The sequence below is a fragment of the Eurypyga helias genome, unplaced genomic scaffold (genome assembly GCF_000690775.1).
Source record: "Eurypyga helias isolate BGI_N326 unplaced genomic scaffold, ASM69077v1 scaffold10759, whole genome shotgun sequence".
In the NCBI taxonomy this organism is placed as follows: domain Eukaryota; kingdom Metazoa; phylum Chordata; class Aves; order Eurypygiformes; family Eurypygidae; genus Eurypyga; species Eurypyga helias.
This window is the reverse complement of record NW_010271415.1, coordinates 23,267-48,860: the sequence shown is the minus strand read 5'-3', so window position 1 is coordinate 48,860 and position 25,594 is coordinate 23,267. Positions and strand designations below refer to the sequence as shown.

Sequence of the window (25,594 nt, the reverse complement as noted above, 5' to 3'; positions counted from 1 at the left end):
CGGGTCATGATCAGAAAGAAAGTAATGTTTTCCAAAGGGATATTGTGGCAGTCAGGGTCAGACTGCTGACCAGTGGCATGAAGTGGGTATGGCTTTCTCTAAAAAAACAGAAGTCTCCTGATCTGGCTGTGGTCCTCATAGGGGATTTCAATCCCCTGCTGGAAGGTCAGCATTGGGCAAGCCATTTGGGAAGTTTGTAGACTGCCTTGGTGACAACTTCCTAATGCACATGCTGGAGGGGCTGTCTGACGCTGTGCCTCACCTGCTGCTCACAAACAGTACAGAACCAGGGGCAAACCCAGACACCGGGAGCTGCTCGGCTGCAGTCCTCGCAGTGACGGAGCTCAGGATCAGACCCAGGTTGAAAAGGGAGCGTAAGAGTTAGGACTCCAGAATTCACTGAACTCTGGATTATTCCTGGACTTGCTAGGCAGAATCCCTACGCGACTCCCCCACCACCGATTTTCTCTGTTGGCAATAAATTAAGTGTTGGCAATAGCGCTCCTTTCAGAGGCAACTGGGACTAGCTGACTCCCAGAGGTCCCTTCCAAACAGTATTTCTATAACTGTGTTACACTTCTTATTCGTGAACACTTGCTAACAGGTCACAGTATTATCGCTGCACAGAATCCTCCATTTTAGGTTCCGGACAGGCACAGAAAGGTAATGCCAATTTTTCTGATTCTTTAGGTGAAATAGTATAACATATATATATAGTGAAAGTCAAACACTATCTTGATAACCCTCCTCAGCTGCCTGTCTACTGAAATAACGTATAGAATTTTAATTCAGTTCACTAGCACAGATTTGTGGCACTGCTTCAGACCTTAAAATACAACCAGTAATTCTACCAATTGGGTGAATAAACCACATCGGATCTCAGCAATAGTAAGTTGTTGCCCCCATGATGCCCTGTTACTTAGAATTCTAATTTCCTGCTTTCTGAAGAATTAGGATTTATTTGAAGAGGTCATCACTTGTAGCAAGATTTCTAAAAAGAAAATATACTCGGAATTTCTTTCGAATGTCTGTCCTTCTTATCCATAATCCAAAATAGAGAAGATATTCAATTTAGTTATTAAATAAACTATTCAGTTACAAAACCACATAAATTTTTAAAGCAATCCAAACACCACCTTTAATCCAAATGATATCTTTGTGACAGAGCCAAAAGCAGTAAAAGTTACTAATCACAAACAGAGGAGACACAAATAATATTTTGGCTAGGAGTTTAAGAACTTATTTTATAACAAAAACATCTGATATTATTACATAGCATGAAGACAGTCTCAAATTTAACCTACCCTGCAAAAACTACAGGAGATGTAGAGACGTTTTGCGTATCTGTACACCTACTCAGCTACCGAGAGAGAGAAGTGAGCAAAAGCAGAGCCAGTTACAACTGATACCATATTGAAAACATATCTATGGGGTTTTTATTTTATACTTCTTTCCTTCTTACTTCCCAGCCCTCACTTCAAAGCTGTTCCCTTCTGTTGCACAGTTTCTGTTGCTTCTGTTTCCCCAAGTATCTAGAAAGAACACAAAATAAAATAGCAATAGGAGAAAAACTGCCAGCAGAACCTCAGCCCTGGATATGGGGAGGGCAGACTTTGGGCTGCTGAAGGAGCTAGTTAGTAATGTCCTCTGGGAATCTGCCTTGGAAAGTATTGTGGTCCATGAATGATGGTCACTTTTTAAGAGCCAGCTCTTAAGAGCATGGGAACAGGCAATTCCAAAGAGTTGGAAGTCAAGCAAGCGACTTGGTGGTGGAGGGATCTTCTTCTAGAACTTATATGGAAAAGGAAAGCATATGGATATGGGAAGAAAGGACAGACAAAATGTAAGACTGCAGAGATGCTGTCTGCCACTGTGGGGAGAAAATTTGCACCGCCAAAGTGCAAGCTGGAGGCATTGTGAAGGACAACAAGAAGGGCTTTTCTGAACAGGTTAACAGGAAAAGGAGGACCAGAGATAACATTGATCCATTACTTGATGAGGTTGGTCACCTCACACATTGAGATGTAAACAATGCAGAGGGGTTAATGCCTTTTTTGCCCCCGTCTTTAATACTGATGATGGGCCTTGAGACCCCTGGAGCCCTGTGTCAGAATAATGTGACTGGGGGGTTGATAAACTCCCAGCTGACCCTGAACTTGTTCAAGACTTGCTGCTCCAGCTAGGTGCACATAAGGCCTGATGGGATTCATCCCAGGGTACTGGAAGAGCTGGCCAATGTTATTGTGGGACCTCTCTCCATTATTTTTTCCACCAAGCTTGGGAGTCTAGAGAGGTCCCAGTTGACTGGGAGCTGGCAAATATTGTCCCACTTTTCAAGAAGGGTAAGAAGGAAGTCCCTGGTAACCACAGGCCTGTCAATCTCACTTCAGTGCCTGGTAAAATTATGGAGAAGGTTATTCTGAAAAACACTTGAGAGACAATGCAGTCACTGGTCACTGCCAGCACGGGTTCATGAGGGGGAAGTCCTGCTTAACCAATTTAATTTCCTTTTGTGACAAGGTCCCTCATCTAGTTGGCCAAGGGAAGTCAGTAGATGTGGGGTTTTTTTTATTTTAGCAAAGCCTTTGATATGGTCTCTCACAATATCCTTCTGGACAAAACGCTCAGCACGCAGCTAGGCAAGTCCATCATACGTGGGGTGAGCAATGGGCTGACGGGTTCACTGAGAGGATGGTCAGTCACTGGAACAGGCTCCCCAGGGAAGTGATCACAGCACCAAGCTTGCCAGAGTTCAAGAAGCGTCAGGACAACACTCACATGGTTTAGTGTCAGGTAGTTCAGTGAGGAGCAGGGAGTTGACTTGATCCTTATGGGTCCCTTCCAACTTGAGATATTCTATGATTCTAAAAATTAACTTGCTACCATCATCGAGTGTTTTAGCAAAGGTCCCACCTGGTTCCCAGTTTCTGAAACTTAAAAGAATTTTCCACTGTTCAATGGTGATAAGTTGACAACCTCCTGCTTGTTACTTAGTATAAGAAGAATTACAGGTTGTGCAGAAAGCCCCTATCTGATCAAACTAGTAATCAGTCAAAAATTTCACTGAAACAATTTAAGGTGCCAAGAGATGGGATTAATTATAAGAAATGGAACCATGTGATTCCTGAGTTCAGTTTCATTCTGCACACTCCACACTCCAAGCTGGGAAACCCCCCTGCAGACTGAAAATGAACAGTCACATGGAGATGACCGTGCACAGTGACCAAGTATGTTGAGACATTTCTTGAGGCTTCCATTCCACAAAACCTGCTTATTCTTGATGCAGTAAGATTATTTGATTATCTTCATAAGTGTTAAGCTTTAGTAATAGAAACCACAGGTATTTACTGGCATCAGCATTCATCATGCACCTCAAGAGATAGCTATCTATCAAAAAATGACAAAACAAAGGTAAAGATTTAGGACATGACTGTTTTGTTAAGCCAACACCCCAATAACGGAGCAGTTCCTTTGAACAGAAGAGCCATATTACTAATCACAAATTTAATAATGTACATTAGGCTTTGAAAGCTCTTTACAAACACTACCTAATTAACCTACACAGACATATCCCAACAGGATGAAGATGGTGGTTTGCAGGTGCAAGCCCGGAAGACATATGTGAGAACACTTCCAAAGCACCACTACTCAACAAATCTATTCGTCAGCGCAGTGGCATGAACACAAGGGAAAATCTGAGTTTTCTTCAGGATGCAGAGAAATCTGTAAGGAGGATCAACAAAGAACATCGAGAAGAGTCACTAGCAGCCTGACAGCAAATGCTTCCTGCATACTTAGTCCACAGGCATTTTGGGAATGATAGATTCCTGTACTGGGGAGGGTAGGCATAACAAGAGGTAGGTGTATGTATAGTATCTCTTCATTTCCACTTGATACCAAAGCAAAAAGTATGAAAAGTTGCAATCACTATTTCATTTCCAGAAATGAAATTCAACTGAAGAGCTATAGAGTAGAGGGAAGCAGCCTAAAGAAGCTTCCCACAGTAAATAAAGGTAAAGTAAATAAGTGATGAAAAAATAACTGAAGAGAAGCATCTACTGCATATTTACATTCATTTATTTCAGTCAATTGAATACAAGTTGACTTGCAGGCATAAGTCAGGTCATGAAGGTTAAGAGTCCCTTCCTGTGTTGCAGAGGAAGGCAAAGCACATTTCCAAGCAGGTAGATTTCATAAAGCAGCTTTTTAGCTGCAATTAAGTATCCAACATGTTTAAGAGCAGGAAATGGCAATATTTGAAGTTACATACACACATCGTAGAAACTGCCCTCTAGGATAAATAGGGCAGAGGCAGGGAGGGAAGCAGCTGCAGACAGAGTACAAAGAGGGAAGAAGCAAGAAGCCATCTCACAATTGAGAAAGAATGGAGAAAAAATTGATTACCAAGGCGTGCACGCTTCTCCATGACACACTCCAATCTTTGCGGCACTCTGAAACCAAAGCCCTTGTACATAATCAGTAAAACCGGGGTAGAGGTTCATCAGTAAAACTAGGGTAGAGGTACTAAACCTATTCAAGCAGATTAGTAAACTTAGACCAAAAGGGTGAGTGTGTGACTCACAAGAAAGCGATGCAGTGAGTCAATGGTAAAAATGTGAAATGAATTCAAGTGTCTTGGTGAAAAAAGCCCATTGCTCTAGTCCTGCACCATGCTACCACCCTCAAATCTATATGGCTGTTCCCACTTCTGAACAAACCAAAAGACCATGCCAGCATGGCTTTCTTTTTCCTATGGTTCCTATGCACGGCACAATGCTGAGGGACCCAAGCTAGTTTTGAACAAACCAGCTTAGGTATCATCCAAACAAACTCCACTGAACAGAATTTAACAATGCTGATAAAGTGTTTGGCCACTATATCTATACTGCTTCTAGGATCCAAGGGACTCAATACCATACAGTTTCCCTTCAATCAATGGGCACCTCAGCTTAAGCAATGACTGTTTAATGACCAAACTGGTCATGAAAATGAAAAGGATTTGAGAAACAAGATACATTTTAACAAAAGCAAGCTCCAAAAAACACAATCTCACTCATATTTTCCAGTAACCTGGCAAAAAAAGCTAAAACATATTAAATCTTGTTTTGGGAATGAGTGGTGTAGGAGTTTCTATCCAAACACCCTGGAAATGCCATTCACAAAATCTGGACAAGAATACCTGTGGTGGAGAAAAACTGCCATGGGGTACACAGATTATTTAAAAATCGTTCTGCAAATCCAGCCGTAGAGAAATACTTGCTTTCTTTAACTGATTATTTTTAGATTTTTTTTTTTTTTTTTTGAATTATAAAAATAAACTGAGCAGTAACACAGGTATGAGAAATCTCATCCTCATTCTGTGTTTTCAGAGTGTGCCTCAAGATTAAGCAAGGAAGTTTGGAAGTATCCACTTCCCCATACAGAGATGTATAATTATTCCACAGGTATAAAAGTCTCGTAGCATCCCTGCAAGGCACACGTGTTACTATTCACAGATGAAGAAACTCAGGTGAACTTTGAGTAAGCAAGTAAGTGACTTGTTTAAGATTAAACAATGACTCATAGGCAGCTAAGAATACTCATTATGTCTCCCAACTTCTGATGCCATGTGAAGACTACAAACAGCCTATAAATCCTCCTGCTATCTCCCATCTGTAGCAATAAAAGTAAAAATGATGAGCTGCAAGGACAAAACTACATTTTAATTTGAACAAAAAGGGGTTTTTTCATTGCTAGAAGCAGCTAAAAATTCTGACAAGTCAGCCTAAAAATGCACACTTGACATATGAAAAACAGGAGGATCACATTACCTCAGTCCTTCTTAGGGTGATAAGCATACAATTAGATTACTGTCTGGTCTTGGAATATGCAATTTAGCTGATAAACCTTCAGTATTTGAGACAGTGAGGGATACCACGGGAAGATGATGACAAGAAGAATATGAAAACTTACCAAGTGTTTACAATAATTCATGCACACATACCACCTGCATAGAACTGACACTTCAGGCACAGAGTATCACTCTGTGACTAGATCTTGGCAGAATATCTGCATCCTTTCTGAGAAAGATATTATTCTGCTGTAGAAGATCAGACCAATGTCACATCCACAAAAACCTATTCTCATTTCAATCTGAACACATACAAATCTTATAACTGAACATTAAAAAAACTTAATGTTTGTATCACAATATGCACAAATTATATCTCTACAAATAAAATATATACAATACTTGTCAAGGTCTTTCATCTTCCTCAGAAAGCTCACGCAAGCATAGAATCATAGAATCACAGAATGGTTTGGGTTGGAAGGGACCTTAAAGCCCATCCAGTTCCAACCCCCCTGCCATGGGCAGGGACACCTTCCACTAGACCAGGTTGCTCAAAGCCTCATCCAGCCTGGCCTTGCACACTCCCAGGGATGGGGCATCCACACCTTCTCTGGGCAACCTGTGCCAGTGCCTCACCACCCTCTCTGCGAAGAATTTCTTCCTGATATCTAATCTAAACCTCCCTGCGTATTTTACTATGCATGACAGAGTTCAAAAGTATACAACATCGCATTTACCACCTGCTTAAAACTTCACAGAAATTTAAAAGGAATTCTTCAGTGCTGGTTCCAGTTTCTGCAAAAGACTCACATTCTGCTTATACTAAAAACACATAAAAGGAATCAGTTCAACCCAGATTAATTCATTGTCTGTTCATTGCTTGACACTACCACATACATACAATTCTGGGATCACAACAGGACAGGGAAAAAGCTAGGAGGAAACAGGAGGATGGAAAACTTACACTTGGTACAGATCCACTTGTTTTGTGGTATCCCTAATAAACTCAAAATAATGCAGTGGTTTGTGAAATCCCTGAAAAGATCAGTAGGGTTTGGCACAATTCCGCACTCTGATGTGACCCAAAACCACCATCAGTCCATCTAGATCTGTTGGCTTGACTTTCTGCTGGTCTGGTACAGAGCACCAGCAAGTCAACGAAAACTGCAGTTTCTCACATTCCCTAAGAAATAAACTTCATAATCCTAATCCTATAAAATGGGCTGAAGGAAAAGAAGAAATGAAGGACAGAAAGTAATTTCTAAGCTGACTCTAAACATTAAAACAGCTCATTTCCTGCCTAATCCTTCAGACATGAAGGCCATAGAGCCAAGGCCATTTTAAGAGCACAGGCTGGATATCAAGCATGCAAGGGCAGATTCTGCAGCTGGGTGCATGCCCAGAGCCACCACATGCTTCTTGTGCAGCAGATATTTCACATGCCCTTTAGGCATTTTTCAGCTGAGAATCAACACCTTAACCAAGTATGGGATTCAGAATCAGAGCAAAATGAAAAACATGGATTTATCTCCTTTACCCAGTTTTAAACTAGGCTCAGGCTGCTAAGGATTAAAGCAATAAAGAACCAGATTAGAGCTACAGCAGTGTGTTTAAGGTGCCAGTGGAAATGAAAGGCTGTGATTTCTATCCTATGATGGAATTTACGCAGTCTTGTCCTTTTGCACACAATGGACATACCTTATTTAAGTGCGGCTTCGTTTTGGCACAGGATTTTGTCTCCTTAGACTTTATCAATTCAGGGCACAAGAAAAATTTTTCTGCATTCTAAATATTGTATGTGCATAGAGGAAAGTCTACCATCTGTCTTTACACTGAACCCTTCTACCTCATGTGTGTCATTCATTTCTTTGAGAGACAAATGCCAGACTCCAAAGATGATTCTCATCTTGATGTGAACTCTCCAAACTTACATCACGGGAAGTGGTCAAGTTCTTGCTGTTTTCTTCTCCTAGAAATGATTTCATACTGTGCATGATATTATCCTTACGCTGCTGCCGAAATTTCTTCTCCTCATCACACAAAGCCATGCTGAACCGGAGATCAGTTGAAGAGCTATTTGGCAAAACAGACAGGCTTTAACAAAAGGCATAATTGAAAACAGAATTAAAAATATCACCTAGAGAATTCAGTGGAAGTTAAGAGTAAAATCCTCATAAAATAAAACACAATGAAATTATGATTATTCATGTGACACAATTGCATCAGCTGATTCCATGGAGTGATGGACACGAAGAAAAACAGCACACTGCATCTTTTAAGACATGTATTTTATATAGAAACCTCATTGTTCACATACTAGTACAAAACAAACACAAAATTTCCACCTTCTAGTGGTGTATTACGGGGTCTTAAAAAAAATTTTAAAAAGAGCAAGTTAGTTCAGTACTCACATGCAATTATAAATCTACAGTCTAGAAATCTGAATTCTCTGCTTATCCGCTGAAAAAGGGACTGCAATGAAAAATTTTCTTACATTCCTACTAACATCTACTCTTCTTAAGGTATAGATTCATGTTAAGGGAGAAGAGTGCAATTTTGACTCTGTATTCATCCAGTCTTACAATCAAAAACTGTACAGATCTTCACAGAAATTGTCCTGCCTGGCTACAGGAAAAACTAAGCCTCTTTCTGTAGCTTTTTCTCCACCTTGTGAGATCAAAAATGCACATAGAGCTGTGTAAAGACTTCAGTACTGTAGTTAAATAAAAGCTTCCACTTCCCATTTCAGGTATCAAGGCAGGATAACCAATTTGGACTAGTTAAGTCACTGAGCACGTATGGCATACCAATGGTTTGAGGTACAACACATTAATCTGCTTCACTGAACTCCCATATTTACAAAGGTGGATATTTTGACATGTTAGTTACAACACAGCATTGTTAAGAGTCCTTTATGAAAAACATACAATGCTGAAATGGATCTATTCACACACAGATACTAATTTCTCAGATGTTTTAAAACCTATTAAGTGAATTAAAAAATGGTATTAAGAAAAAGGGGGGAAAAGACCACCCAGAAGCTATGTTTCATGAAGGTATATATGATATTGTGAACAAGAGGTCCCCACAGAATCCAAAATGCATGCGGCCATCCAAAAAAAACACCTGAGCAGAACATGATCAGATCCTTTTCTTTAACATATTTCAAAGCCTACTGCCTAAGAGCAGCAACACACAGCCAAGCATCTTCTGTTCACTTCATGTCAGAGATATGAAGTACTTGTAATGCACAAGCCCTGGAAAGTTTAGGAATGGTCTCAAGGACCACCCACATACACATCTCTATTAGTACAAAATGATGAGCAGAAATTATCCCTGGGGGATGTATGTCAGTCTCTGGAGTCATTATTAAAGAGTTCTACATTTACAGTTATGGTGCTCAGCACTGCTATTTATAGTGAGAGATAAAAAAAGACGTTTTACATCCCTTGTTCTCAGTAATTCATTTTTACTTCTAAAAGGTATTTTTCTGATTATGCCTCAAGGTGATTTTTAGTACTTCACCTACATATGCTAAGAAAGAGGGAAAAAGACTGCTAGAGAGGAAAAGAAAAAGGTAGGCATCTGCTTAGCTTTACACGTGGTGAAATCCTGGCCCTACTGAGATCCTCACCACTGACTTCAGTACTGCATGGTATTAACACTCAAATGAATGTCAGGGGCAGCTTTGCAATGAGTAATCATATATGCTAAAAGTTAATGTGAGATGCAAAGTTATCACAGAAGGTAAAATAATGAGGATAACAGCTGAACCTCATGTCTGTGAGTTTATTAGAGAAAAACCCTTGAAAAAGGAATGCACTTAATGTAAACCACAACAAGAAATTCATATATCTATTAACACTCAAATGAATGTCAGGGGCAGCTTTGCAATGAGTAATCATATATGCTAAAAGTTAATGTGAGATGCAAAGTTATCACAGAAGGTAAAATAATGAGGATAACAGCTGAACCTCATGTCTGTGAGTTTATTAGAGAAAAACCCTTGAAAAAGGAATGCACTTAATGTAAACCACAACAAGAAATTCATATATCACAGCCTATGAGGATAACAGCTGAACCTCATGTCTCTGAGTTTATGAGATAAAAACCCTTGAAAAGGAAAGCACTTAACGTAAACCACAAGAAATTCATATATGACAGCCTATAACCTGCTAACACTTGGAAATGGCACAGCTATCAGTACAAGTAATGGTCTTTAAGTCAATGGTACAATTACCATGTGAAAATAACTGAATTTTAAAATCTCCTGATTTTACAGTACAGTGATAAAACTAGGATTTTTTGCACTTTGACATGTTTTTAAGAAATATTTAATGAACAGAGTAAAATAAAAAAATCCCTTTTCTGCTAATACATTTTCCACTTTATTTTTTTAAATATGAGATACTTACCAAACTTCAAGAGACAATTCCAAAGTCATTTCTGTGACCTGAGCAAGAAATATTTAAATATGGTCACATCACTTACAGAGGGAAAAAACCACATTTAAATATGGTCACATCACTTACAAAGGGAAAAAAACACAAACACACCTGGAACATTAACTATTACTGTCAGAGTTTTTCTTTAATTCACTACTTTTAAAAAGAAAGACAAATCTGAAATACACAAATGGGTGTTTTTCCCACACTTTTTTTTTTTTTTTAAAAAGAAGCACACAATGTGATTCCAACACACACCACTAGCACTGAATAGAGTAGAAAATGCTGCTAGGTGCTGCCTTTCATTCATCAGATCACACTGCCTTGGCTTTCTTCCACTGCCAATCACTTTTTGACAGTGCTATTCATCTTTGGCCTGAAGGGATCTAATTGTCCACACACTTACGATCTTCTGTTTCTACAGCCAGCCACAGTCTATCTGCCACTTGCTTCCTAGTTCACTGGGTAAACTTCCTACTCAACTTGTATCTGAAACAAACACTTGTAAGGAAATGACTGTTGCATGTTCCACGTGAGCCACTAAGTGTCTTTCCACAGTTAAATACACTTAAATTATCAATCAAGAAGAGTGATTGCTTATAAGTTTCTGAAAGATGCAAAAAAAAAAAAATGTCACTGTGTAAGGATTTCACCTGCAGACCCTGTAGAACGACTTGCAAGTTATGGGTTTGTCTCCTCTATCACATTCATAAGGCATTTAAAGGGGCTTCCTGCAGGCAAAAGGTTACAGCATGATAGTTAAAGTATTTGTTAGGCAAAGTCCAAGAGTACGAGGTTGCTAGAACTGAGACGGAACAGACAGGCATTTTGATCTACGTGAGCTCTCGCATACGCAGTGGCTGCTGACACACTGGCCCAGTCTTGTAGATGTGTGACAGATTCACACACAGCATCTTGATTCACCCCCCTCTAGCTATGAATAGATATCCCCCTCAGCTGTGGCACGTGATCACCACTGAGCTACACCACCTCAGACCGAACATTTGCTTGACACTTACACAGAGTAGTTAAGGACATGGAAGTGCAAAGCTGCCTCCGACCTCCCACACCCCACGTACCTGCAATGGGCCAGGTAAACCCTGGCACTCCACGCCTGCCCACTGAAATGGGAATTGCAAATGAGGCGGCATGTTAACAGGGTGGTGGGAGAAAGAAAAGGCAAAGAAATAACAGAGAGAGCATGAAGAAACAGAGTGAAGAGTCATTTACGGAAATACTTCAAAGACAGGGTAGTAATTACGTTATTCCAGCACCTGATATTAGTAATTCAGAAAGCACTTAAACCATGTAGTGATCCAATAGTTTAAAAAAAAAAAAAAAGTATGTACAAAGTATTAAATCCCTGAAGCAAAAAATTCCAATAGGGAAATAGCATGCCATTTTCTATACCTTATACAGTCTGCCACAAAAATCTCTGGTATACATGTGTTTGCAAATTGTCTACACTGGGCTCAATCTGGCTTGATGTTCCCTAACCATTTGCTTACAAATTTCAGAGTGTATTTGCTTGGGGTTTTTTTAATTGATTTTTTCCCCCTCTGTATTCTGCAAAGCTTTGCTGAGTGCTGATGAGAAGTTAAAGCGTATCTGTAATGTGGCAAGGCTTTATATTATAGGCATGAGCTTTGTAAACTGTGTTTTCAAAATGTATTCATCAGCTCTTTCTCACTACCTCACCTCGAGCCTGGAAGTACTAGGCATCTGCAGTCAGCCCACACTCTGTAGGGCCAAGTTACTGAAGCACTCAGTGAAATAAATATGCAGAAATGTCAAAAAATGCAGTGGTATCAAAAATAGTACTGAAATTCAAACCACCCTAAGACCACGCCTGATTAAATGCTAAATAATACATAGGAAACTCTCTGACTTCCAGTATTTCCAGTTATTTGCTGTAACACTTTTAAAGTTATATGACATGGAAAACAGCAAAGCAGCCACAAATCATGACTTCTGATCAGGTAAGAAATCTTAGCCCAAACCAGAAATGCAGACAGCATTTATACATATAGAATATGCATACTATATACGCATATAAAGATAACCAGATGCGATGGACGTAATTACAACTACTGAATTATGTTCAGAATGGCCGTGACATGTTACTCTTATAAACGATGACATTTTAATACATGCAGAACAAGCTCAATTACATACAGATTTAACAACAATTTCCAGGAGTTGCCACGCAAGCAAACAATCCCTGTTAAACTGACTCCATCTGTTTTGCATATGTGTTTAAAGAGACTATTCCCATTGGGACTTGCCTTTTTTTTTTTTTTTTAAGAGTGTTCACATTAATGCAATAATTGCACATTAAACAGGGCTGTGTTACAACAAGCCATTTGCTCAAAGTGAAACATATAATAATAAAAGAATTTGTTAGCTTTCCAAAAGCCATGGGCATCAGCAGTAGAGGTAATATACCGACCAGGAAAATCTATGTAACCTCTCATGCTAACAAAGACCATTAAACCAAATTGAACCAAGTGCTGCAGAAACTGGCTTAGCAAGTGAAAAGTTGAAACCAGACTTTTAAAGAGGATTCTCTCTGAAGGAACACTAAGGCATTCAGTGGTACTGTTTAAATCTCTCAGCAGGTCTGTAGGAAGATAAAGACAGTGCCTTTAGGCCAGCAGCCTGTGTTTAGTCATGGACAACGGTGAATGCTTCGAAAATGAATTCATTTAGAAAGTGAATGCTTAGAGCTTCTGAACAGGGGCTGAAGAGAACAATCCTCACCTGAGAGACTCCCTTCTGTGCCCTCACATATTCAGCTATTTCCTGACTGAAAGGCTGCCACCCTTACCTCCTCCATGACACATTCATCCCTTCCTGAATTCAAAACTTAGCTCTGTATTAAGAGAACATGTACATACATAGAACTGAGGTAAACGGATGGGATTTTAAATAGCCTTAGATTTCATCCAGGAGCATGTTATTCTGATGAGTACCAAGAGCAGGACAAATATTTTTCTTATGCTTCAATGAAGTGACTGAGGGAATACTCAGTACCACCAGAGTCAGTGAGAGTCTTTAAGACATATCACTTAGCCTTTATAAGCACCACCCTCTATGGATTTGTGAACAAGCTTTATCTAACGGGAATGCAGAACAGACAAAATTCAGACACCTGATAAAGGACTGAAACGTGCTACATCCTGGTCTACACAGCAGTTAAGGTCTCTCAGTTCAACTGCTCTTGTAAGAGCTTCCCTCCACGTTCAAAGCTGCACCAACACAGGCAAAGCTATGAATGTTGCAACTTACATCATTGAAAGTTAACTGGACCTCCCTCTTCTCTCCCAGTTTCAGAGAAGATATAGGAAATGTGGATGTGCCAAGAGTCTCATCCATAACATAGTTAGCATCCATCAAGGTAACCTAGAAAAGACACACAGGTATTCAATTCTACTTCAATAAATCCCTTTTTAATTCCATACAGCCTATGCCTAAAGTAAAAAATAAAATAAAATCTATAGAATCATAGAATGGTTTGGGTTGGAAGTGACCTTACAGACCATCTAGTTCCAACTCCCCTGCCATGGGCAGGGACACCTTCCACTAGACCAGGTTGTTCCAAGCCTCATCCAGCCTGGCCTTGAACACTTCCAGGGATGGGGCATCCACAGCTTCTCTGGGCAACCTGTAACCCAACCCCGCCAATGCCCAATGCCAATAGCGTGTTCTTTTAAGAGTCTAAACTCACGCAGAGTGTAGGTGGCACCTTCAAGGCATTCAATTGCATGAGTACAACAGTATCATCTACAAAGCGTTTTTCATCTGAGCACCTCTGTCACTAAATCTCACCATCTTTCTAAGCAGACATCATAACTTCAAGTTATACATATATAATACACAATTATTTCACATTTACAGTTAGTAAAACTTTTCTATGGAGAAACTAATACAGTTTTAAATGTGATACACCAAAACACATTTAACTGAAGACAGAATCCATATATTCTTGTATTGCAGACCAAGGTTTTTATAGCAATGATTTGGCAAAACATGCAGCAGCATTCCAAATTACACAAAGCTTTCCTCTGCATCCAGCCAGATCTTCAAGTCTCTTCTCATATTCTCCATGTCAGAGCACATACCTTTTCAACATACTTTCCAAAGATGTATGTGGATACTGCAGAGCACTGTTCAGTGCTTTTGCTCTAATCCATGTGGGTCTACATCTAGCAGTCTTTTTTCTCAGTGGCAGCCTTTCAAGTTCTCAAGTAAGGTGTTCAGAAAGAATTTCAAATAACCATTTACATGGTTTCTATTAAAAGAGTTCTCCAAACTCATTTGGCCTACGATTTTTTTTCCACTTTGTGGAACTGTATCTTCTGAAATATCGTATGTTTGCGGCTTAGACCATATCTTTTGCAGGAAACAAATGAGATCAAGATACAATCACTTGGATAACTAGTTGCTACATCTGGGTTCAGCCTTTTCTCAGCTATAAAGAATCATCTTCATCCTGTGCCACAAGAAACCCTTTGAAATGATGAACCGTATTTTAGGACAGAAGTTATTATTTGAATGGCATCTGCATCCTTCTGTTTCCTTGCAGAACTTTACACCCATTGCTGTAATCCTGATGGCTGTCTTTTAAAACCAACAGCAATGCCAAAAACTTCTTATTTGGATTTTGGAGAGCTTACACTTCAGAATGAAAACTGCATTTGGGATAGAGTTAAAGATTTAGCGTAAAATAATCTGAGGATTCAATAGGATTGTGGAGTCTGTGTGAGCTTGAGAATTCACAAAGGGGTTTTTGGGTGGGGAGGTGTTTTCACAGATCTGAATTCTGACACTGCACTTCATGCAGAACTGAAAGGCTCTGCCCAGCACTGTGTGAGTGTGCAACAACAGCAAAACACAAACATCAATTTTAACCCAAAGACTATACCTTTCATGGTGAAGAGAATGTTTACTGTGAACAACACATGTATGTGTATGCAAATATACATATCAACCACTGTTACATTGTATCACCAGGTCTTTGCCAGCAATTTTCCTGGAATTCTATAGCATGTGTCTCAGAAACCAGCAACAGCCTTTAGTTATTGTAAGGATCCATTTCCAAATTCTACTTATAATCAATCTTATTCTGTTCTGTTACAGGAGATAGAGACTTACAAGATCTTGGCAGTATGCTATGGCCCTAATTTGTTGGATATCAACAGTGTGCCAGCTCAGAAAATCCTGTACTTTATAATGACATCTTGAAACCATGCTATAACTGAGAAACACCTTACAAAATGTAAGCCAAATTACAAAATATGTTATACTAACTCAGGGTTCTCACCCTGGTGGTGAATGGGCTAATCACATTATTACGACAGAAGGAAGTGAATGACCCAGGACTCCACATGGTCAAAAATAGCTGAGGTCATGTAACAGTAAGAAATTAATGGTTTGTCAGCATCTCAACTTCTTCACATCAGAATGCATAAAGATACAGAGGATAAGGGGTGGCACTGCCCCCAAGAAAGAAACATGTAAGCCGTTGGCTTCTGCTGTTTGTGACTTCAATAATGAAAGGCTTCACAGGCTTTAGCCTCTGGCCCAGTTGGCCAATTTAAACTGAAACTCCATAAACTTGGGTCAGAAGCCTTCATGTGTTAGGGCATCCCATACAAAGAACCAAGCTAACAAAAGACTACAGATAACCTTAAATGCTTGCCCTGCCCACTTATAAAATAGTTACACATAACACTCACCTTTTGTACACAACCTGGAAAGACTTAACATACTGAGACTTAATGCTGGCTTAGTCAAGCAGCCTGCAAACAGAATTAAGAGTACCCAAAACAGCACTGGGTGGGCTACGCAGGCCTTAGCTCCAGGCATAGGGGAGAAAGCACAACCATGTTTCTGATTTCTGTGTCCTCAGGGAGAAGCTGGGAATGGGTAGAGACTTGATGCTACCCCCAGCTATTCACTGACCATAATAGTTGAATCAGCGTAGGAAGCAGGGATAAAAATAATTTATGGCTGATGTGAAGAATAGTAAGCTACTAGCCCTCAGGAGCAGCCCGAGGGATAACTCAGAGGCATATCTCACTATGACTTCCAAGGCTACTCCTTCAATAATACAATTTATACAACACCTCTTGCCCAGCACCATGCCTAAAGGCAAACACCAGCCTTTAATGTTTAAAAAAAGTTGAAATCTTGAGACAACAGATGCCATACACATACAAGCTACTGGTACTTTAATCTTCCAGACATTGTACAACTTCTATGTTCACAGATGCAGCTCAGACATGTGATTTACCTCAAGAACATTCTCTTGGTTGGGGTCCAAAATGAACTCAAAGGTCTCGTTCCACACAGGATTCACATCATTATTGAAATGTTTCGTTCTCTTCCTGCAATCAGGGGCAGATGGGATGAACAGCTCCACATAGGGATCTGGAGTGTCAACTACAGAGCAAAACCAATGTCCAAGTTAGATAAACTCAAGTTTGGGTTGTAAAAATCAATACAGTAATGTGTAACCGCAGATCACCTCATGGTCTATGACAGAAAAATATCCAACCATATAAATTACATTAATATAATGACATTAATGGTATAATGATATTCACAATCTCCCAAAAAGAAACCGACAATATGCTATTAAGAGGGGAGGAGAAAAGCCTTGAGGAAACAGAATGGCACTGAGACTGATTCAAGTTTATTTGAACTATATGTCCTTCTACCAGGCAGTGGTAATTATTTTTAACAGCTCTTACACCTTCCTTTCTTTCTAGACTTTAATTTCTTTAGCTTTTGTCACAGAAGTAAGTATTCTACAAAAAGTGTCTCCAGTTAATAAAAAAACCAAGCAGCTGGGTTTACAGTTTGGGATCGTTTTTCACCTTTGCCAGTCTAGCAGTCCTCAAGGAAATCAGTAAAGCCACTCATGTACTGCTAAATACAGCATAAAGAGTTGCCCAAATCTGAAGTCACTGCAATCATCAGGGCTTTGTGGAGGTCGCCAAAGAATCAAGATCTTAATTACACAGTATATTTGAATAATAACTGCACAGAAGAGCAGCTGAAAGTATAGAAACATGTAGGTAATCAGAATTATCAGTGGGAGAAAAATACACATTGACAAAACTCATCTGATGGGTCTAATAGCCATTCCTGAGAGGGAAGAAGGCATTCTAGCAAGCCTAAAAACCCCACCTCTCCAACAGGTTAAAGCATGTGATTTTTTTTCTGTCCAATGAGATTTTTTTTACTGACAAACTGGGTCAAGGCTGATGTAGATTTCTCTAAAACATTGCTCAGATGCTTCACAGGAGAGCACAGCAAATTATTTCTGTGGCTTTGGTGATGGTGAGAAGTTACCTGCTCTGCTGTGGTAAAACAGACAACTTTCCAGCACCCTGTCTTCAAAGTTTGCCCTTTATTTTCAGCAAATATAATACCCACCATAAACAAGAATCCTTTCTTAAAGGCCTCTTTTTGAAAGAGATTTAAATGAATTAATAGGTAAAACAGGTCTTGTATACACCTTAAGTGTATTCCTCCTTCTATACGCTTGAAGTCTAAAGACAGTTTTTCAGTGAAGCCAAATGATTTTACAGCCTCTTGGATTTCAGTAAAACATTATCAGTAAGATTGTTGAGGCCCAGAACCAAATGGTCATTTCAGCTGGGAGGAAGAGGAAAAGAGCAAAACAAGCAAGTTTGATACTTTCAAATGGGAATTGATCATCTTTCGGAAAAAAGCAAAAACAAACAAGCCAGCCAAACAAAATAAAACAAAAAAACCCAAACCACCAACATAAAGTTTTGTGAAACCACTGAGGTGGATCTGTATGGGCACCAGGGTAGAACAGAATCAAAACTCAAAAAGTTTGGCCTTCCGGCAAGCCTAGTGGGAACATCAGTGCCTTCTGATGCCAACACCAAACACAAAAGATACTGAACCCACCCACAAAATACTTCAAGTACCTCTGGAGATGCAGAATAGCACACAAGGGTTATGCTTTGAATTAAGTATTCCTCTAGCTAGGGAAAGCTGAGGGACAGTAAACAAACCTTCTCCTAGACTCAGTCTCCCTCAATTACAATTTTGTATGTAAACAGATGTTGTGGTTCAAAGACTCCATTGTGTGAGAATTTCCTTAGACTACTAAGCACTCCCCAAAACTTCTTAGGGAGTTTTACAGTCTGCTCCATATCTGTGGGGCTTAGCTAATTGCTGCAATTTGGCAGGTCACATTGCTACCTGTATAATTAACAAGTAGCTATTTAAAGTCGGGGATCAGCATGGAAAGCCTTTAAATAGCAGTCTTTATTAGCTCCTAAGAATTTATGTCTGATCTTGTCTCTTACTTAGTGTCAGGGGAAGAGGAGGATCAACCCTCAAGTGTTTTTTAAATCTGTTTTCTCAGATGTAACTAATTGCCAGCTACCACTGAATACATCAGCTCCCTTGAACTACTACACAACATAGTGCCAGAAAGAAGGGAATCAAGGTCCCTTGATCTACCGAAATCCGCCATGACAAGATCTCATCTGCTAAGTCTGGACATCAAGCACCACTTTGGCAATAAACACTACAGGCTTGCTCTGCCAAGGGACGGAACTTGGCTACAAAAGCTTGGGTTTTAATCAAAATACTGGTGTTGAATAGTGTTCTGGGCAAGACATCAATGCTTCTCTTTCTGTTCAGTTTTTTATGCGATTATGTGAGCAGCTCTAACTGTAAGTTACAAAACTCTAAGTTTTTCTGTTAAACACAAACAGCAAATGGTTTCCTATCCTATTCAAAATCCTGAAGCATGTGGAAAACTCATACCATTGCACAGCTGGCATAGACACGCCATTAGTAACTTCCCATCAGACAGACTCCAAGTAAGTGTTGAAACAGAAACTAAACCCAGGGCATAGAACAGCTAAACTTAGAAAAATCAGTCTTCATAAGTCAGCATGCCAAGCCACCCCCTCACTCCCTGCCTTTATCATCTTTAATAACCCAAGGCAAAGAGTTAATCATCTGCCCGTACGTGTTTGAAAGTTTATTTTGTGTTATTTCCAATTAAGAAAATGAAAAGCTATTCTTTTATAGCTTCCTTCTTCAGATGAAGAGTGATGGAAGACTGTGCTCTGATTAAGATATTGCTATAAGCTATACTATATTTATCAAAATCTTACTCCCTATTATTGGTTGGGGATCAAAAACTAGCTACCAGCAACCTGGCAAGTAACACGAAAAGTATTCAATTAATGTATTTCAAAGCATTAAAGTTGCCATACACAGAGAGATAAATACACAGAGTGCATATTCTTTTACACAGATGTATTTATTCCTGTTCTGTGTTTTCGCTACTTGATTTGCCAAGACACTTACGAAGAAAACAAAAGTTTCTCTACAGCTCTGTATAGGCTCTAGGCTATTCTTTGTGCAAGGATTCCTGCACGACTCCTCCATAATTTGTGGGCTAGCAATCCGCAGCGCATCATAACTTTTTAATGCAGGTAAAGGTTAGAAGGTTTGCAAATGGACACATGTGCTATCGTAAGATTGTGGTATGATTCCATATTCCTCTCTTCCTGGCACTCCTTGACTATTTACAGTAAGTGCCTCAACATATGCATGCAACTAAACGTCATACTTCTCACAGTATCGAAGCGCTTCATACATAATGGTACAGGTAACGCCCTGGAACAGAGGGACCAGAGGCCATTAGTATTTCTCAAGAAAAAATGGTTATGAACTGACAATTAAATACAAGTGTATCTAAAACCTCACCTTTACACTAAGAAATAAAATTGAGTTTCAGCACTGATGTCAATGGAACTAAGAGAGAGTCCTGCGTTTAGCAGCTTATAGCTAGATGAATTATAAAAGTAATTAACAAAATGTTCATAATAATCCGTTTGTAAGATTTACAGCAGCCACCACATCTCCAGGGGTTGAAGACAGATATCCAGTAACAAAAGCAGAATCAGCATCTAAACTATTTTTTTTAAACACACTGGCTTAAGAAACAGCCAAGAGGTAGAAAGTAAAGACTCAATGACTTTTCCTTGTTTGATTTATCTCCTAGTTAAGTAATTACAGAATTCTACCTCTATCTCATAATATTACATTATGAATCATGAAGTGAAACACACAATGGACACTCATTAGGATCTTTCATTTTCACATTAAAAATGAGTAATCCTTTAAGCAACGTATTAAAGAAACCTGTACAGTTTCCTACAATGACTGGAAACCATTTGATCTTATGCTAGCAATTTGGTGAGATGACTGTCATCAGGCCCCCATATTAGTATAATTAGCATTTCAGACATATAATTTATATTTCAGCCATTCTAATTTCAATTATTTCAATAGCATAACAGACACACAGCAACTACAGAAAGCTTATTCAAATATGAAATACCAAGGATAAAGCCACTACCACATTGACATTTATCTCATTTGTCCATCAGAAGTTGAAAGAAATGCAAAGTTCTCAAAGTATGCCAAAACCTGGCTTGCTACAAAAAAATTCTGCACCGTAAGAACCCGTCTTTGTTTTCCACGAGCGCTTCATAAACAATTGTGATCCTTATGGGTATTAAATAAAACTGTATTAACTTTCATTTCAGTTAACATATGCATCGCCATTATAGAAAGTAAATCTGGATCCAGATTTTTTGGACACGTGATCTCCAGATAACACGTTTATGCAATTATAGGAATATTTATATAGGTCTTTGCTGCGGAGGCCAGCAGTGAGATTTTGGAAACAAGGAAGTACTCTTGCCTGAAGAAGCGGAGCCAGGGAATGGCAGAACTGAAGCAGCTGTGTAAGGCTGCCACATACAAACGGGTTACATCACTCCCTTTACTGCAGCCGCACAAGCCCTACACTCAATACCACCCAACACTGCAGCACCTAACAGCAGCAAATCCAAACTCTTGATCTGTCTCCTTAGATACGTTCTGAATTTTCATTTTCAAAGAGGACTCCAGCTGAGCCCGCTATGAATTCATATGGAGCAGATAATTGTGAGTCTTCAAACAGACCAATTCATAGCCTAGCTGTAATACTGATGCTAGACAGTCTGGAGACATGCCAGAAGGCCACAGGGAACCTAAAATATCCAGGAGTGTACACAGATTGCCAGCAAGAGATCCCAAGAAGGAGGTGACAGGTTATTTCCTGCCTGTGTTTAAGGTACTATAGAGAAGGCCAGGGCTTTTGGCCTTCATCTTCAAGGAGAATTTAGCAAAGTGGATGATGCAGTGCGAGATTTCATGAGCGGAAGGTGACTACGAGTGAAGTAAGGCAGCTCCCACAGCAGCAGCTATGCTATGAGAAATCCTGTGATTGGGTAACGTGTTTATTAGAGATTATTACTGCCTTTTATTACAGTGTTTTTCATCTCCAGCATTACTTAAGTGAAGGAAAGAACTGAGCTCCCAGCCCAGACCGTGTACTACCACCCAGTTTACTGGGGTGGGACACTACCAGCGGTTTCACTGATCCAGCCTTGAAAGGAAAGCAAAACCCCAAAGAACTCAGCTGAACCCTTCAGTAGGTTCAAATCAAATTTGTAGAAGTGCCAAGACCAAACAAAAAATACATATATACTCCCTTCTCTAGGTTATCTGTACATTTCCCTGTGCAGACAGACAGCAGCAAAAAGTGACTAAAACATATGCTTGCAATAGCCCAAAGAGAAATGGTTTTTCTAGTAGTATGCTAGCACCTAAGGGCTTTGGGTATTTTTTTTTAATTAATTGAAATATCTACTTCTTAAAAGCTTTTTCAGTGTTAAGCTTGTGAAACCTTTCACCCCGCCAACAAAGACACAAGCAGGAGAGAAGGAACAGGCGGTGTGACAGCCTAGTTCAGCCATGACTGTGGGTCCACAGTAACGCCAGATCCCGGCAGCGACAACTGGGTATAGAGTAGGTTTAGGCCTATCATCACATTCCTGGTAAATTACTCAAAACCCACAATATGATTTTTATTCCAGATTGACGTCAGCTCATGGGTTATGGATTATTCCTAGTCTGCTAATATAAATTTAAACTGGCAAAGTTTTCTGAATCCACAGAACAAGTTTACACTGGACCCATGTTTGGTACCATGAGGCTTTAGAGGTTTTGGTCCTCTACCAGCAGCCCTAGAGCTTGATTTACTGTAGTGCTGAAGTGCAGCCTCCAGGTCTCTGAGTGAGAAGAGGCTCTTCCCTTCACTTTTTAATTCAGAAAATTGTCAGGAATGTTTTAAAAACCTGGAGCTGTTCTAACTGGGCAAAACCACAGCTAAGTATAGGCTCCAGTTGACTACATAAACATCACATCTTAGTAAAACCATCATCATTGCTACTACAAGCAATTACAGGAAACTGAAAAAATAAAGTGACACCTATGAATTGTTTCTGCCCCAACCTCACTGCTCAGTCGGGTTATTACAGGTATTTCATTTACAGGACTGAAGAATGGATTGCGAAGCACTTACAGAGCAGCATATGCACACCGATGTTAACAGGCCCATAAAGGGACGGCTGTGCATGTGAGTTAACCTGTCCCACTAAGCATGGCACAACCTAGCATTAAGCAGTCATTCCCTGTATTTCAACGATCCTGTAACCCTGTTGGCTGGATTCTTTGATAGAGCATAGCTTTCAGTGACAGTCTCTATGAAAGTGGATGATCTTTAAGGTCCCTTCCAACCCAAACCATTCTACGATTCTTTTTGTAGTGATGAAGATGAGGAAGGTTGGTGATTTTTTTCCCTCCCTTTCAGAACATGCTCCATCAGAAATACATAAAAATGAACACATTTATTTATTTGTAAGAATTTTCTCTGCACAGGTTGATACATAAGACAGCATCCTGCAAAATGCAAGACAAGAACCACAGCATGCCTCAAATCACATTTTTTAAAGAACATTTTCAAAACTGATTCGAAGTCGTCTTCACGCAGCAGATAGCAACCTGAAGAACTCCTTATCAAAGGAGCTGTTGACAAGACGACATCTGGATTCAAGGAAAACCAGTGAAATTTATGTAAGAGCATTTCATTGAGGGCTACTGATTACACTGGAAGCACACCCAGCTCAGGGAGCCCCTTACTGAAGAGAGCCATGTGCTTGGAGAGAATCAGAGGAAAGTATCACATGCATATTTTTTTCTTTGTATTTGACAATGACTGATGTTCTTCCTAATTCTCCCTTAGGATCAGGCATTAGTCCAACCCTACCACAACTTCAAAGCCCTCCCTGGAAAGGGGGATGAGTGGAAAACAAAAGAAAGCAAGAAGAAGTTAAATTATTACAGAGAACAAATGGAACAAAAGGAGGGAGCTCCCTCCGAAATGGAGGGAGTGAAAGGCTCAAACTGGACAAAGAGTGGTGTCCACAACTTCCTGGAGGAGAGCCCCACCACGAAGTTCTGGTTGGAGACAGGACACCACATGAAACAGAAATAGTTCCCAGTCACTGTCAAGCTCCATTCTCCTGGGGCTGCGTTTGGTCACAGCGTGGCAAGGGTAGGGAGACAAGGACGTTCTTCAACCAGAATATCAGGCAAGATGGATCTTTGGTCTAAGCCAGCATGACTGCTTTGATGTTATCATTGAAGTGTAACAGACTAACAGGAGAGCCTTCCTCTAGGATGAAAACAAGTTTTCACTGACATTTTACAGAAACAGGCCCTGCCTCAATAACTACGTGGCAAGTATTCAGAGAGGGAATTTGGTTCTCATCAAAAAGATATTTTTGCAACTGGAAAGAGCAGTGTTTTCTGGATCAGTTTCACTGTGGAACAAGAGTCTGTTTCCAACATGACTTCTGCCTCCCAGTGCTGCTCCCGGCTAACGCTACACCAGGACAAAAACATGGCATGTGTTAAGGAAACTGAAATCAAGCCTATAGTTGCCTCAATGTTAAATGGAGATCTCCAACAGACATTTCATGAGCAGTTATTAGTATTGTTCATTTTTTAAGATACACAGCTTTCAAAGATTTCAGTACCAGCCTATGGCTCCAGAGTCTGCTGCTATGGCTGGTGATGGAGCATAGACCACCACAGTAGAGCTGGTACAAAGACTGTCAGGAGGAGTCACATCAAAAGGGATTGCTGAAGGCTACACAGCTTGGTCATCTTGGGAGTCTGTTGCTCATCCAGGCCACCCTAGCAAAGGCTGGAGCAGCAAGTGCCCAAATGGGAACATTTCTATCTCCTTCCTGCAAGGTACTTCCAGCACTCTCCTCTGTATGTCTAACAGACCATAATAGTACACCTTATAGCTCCTGACCACATGACATTCAGCATGTGCAGCTTGTAGGACTTGGAAGATTGGCCAACTCTGACCTACTTTTTCCAGGCTGTTACACTGGCAGGATGGAGTCTGGCCTGTTTTCCTCTCAGCGCTCCCTTGCAAAAAATCAGGTCCTGTCTCACAGCCCTGCAGGAAGAGCATTATCTGATGACACTTCAAGAGTTAAACGAAGTATACAAGCCAGCTGTGATATAGAGAACAGCTGGATTAGTCCTGAATGAGCTGCTGTAACAAAACCTGTTCTGTCCCTGCTCTAACGCAAGTAGGCAAATCTTCAATTTGCTCCCTTTCAGCTAGCTCAGGTTCAAAACACTGCATACATATGCCTAAACTGCACCGTGACTGGCTTTAAACGAGCCAGCTTCAGCACCGAGAGCTATGGCTGAAACTGAACACACCCAAGGGTAAAGGTGTACGAAGAGAGAAGCAGTGACTGAAACTGCACGGGACTTACATTGCTGAAGGGGATCGTACAGCCAGGGCCAGGACAGTGCTGCAGGCAGGGAAAGGTGCACGCTCATCCCACGCAATGCCACAGCTCCTCACTTCCTCTGGAGAAGCAGGAGACACCCAGGAAGCCTGTCAGCGACACTGCCCCAGTGGAAGAACATCTCCTTGAGTGGCGGGAGACATCAATTGCTGGTTGCAGCAGCATGGGTTAACCGTGCCAAGAGCCACTTAGAGAAGCTGCTTTCCACCTCCGTGTTAGGAAGTTTTGCAACCACAGTTGAGCTCTGTTAACCGGACTGCTCCCAATACTTTTAACTTGTTTATCTGAGCAGCCTAACTACCATGGAAATGCATCCTTAATTCCAACTGGGTGAACAGAAACTGGGATAGAAGCTGAGTATTAGTGTCATAACCTATCCAAACTTTAAACATTTTTTACTTTTAAGAAAAGACTTTTTCCTTACAATGCCCAAAATTACAGTTTAATATCATAACATCAAAAGTAGATGAAGCAATTAAAAGCCGCAAATTCAAAACAGGATTAAGCAAGATTAGTGATCGTTA

The 25,594-nt window shown here is 40.2% G+C and overlaps 1 protein-coding gene across 1 annotated transcript in view; it reads right to left on the bottom strand.

Moving 5' to 3' along the window:
* PLA2G4A (phospholipase A2, group IVA (cytosolic, calcium-dependent)) overlaps positions 1–25,594 on the bottom strand; it is a 65,195-nt gene that overhangs the window by 27,500 nt on the left and 12,101 nt on the right. The window contains exons 4-7 of the mRNA XM_010158809.1: positions 16,571–16,719; positions 13,564–13,677; positions 10,246–10,283; positions 7,762–7,903 (exon numbers count right to left, since the gene is read on the bottom strand). Coding sequence (XP_010157111.1) covers positions 7,762–7,903; positions 10,246–10,283; positions 13,564–13,677; positions 16,571–16,719 — 443 coding nt within the window. The remainder of the gene's footprint in view (positions 1–7,761; positions 7,904–10,245; positions 10,284–13,563; positions 13,678–16,570; positions 16,720–25,594) is intronic.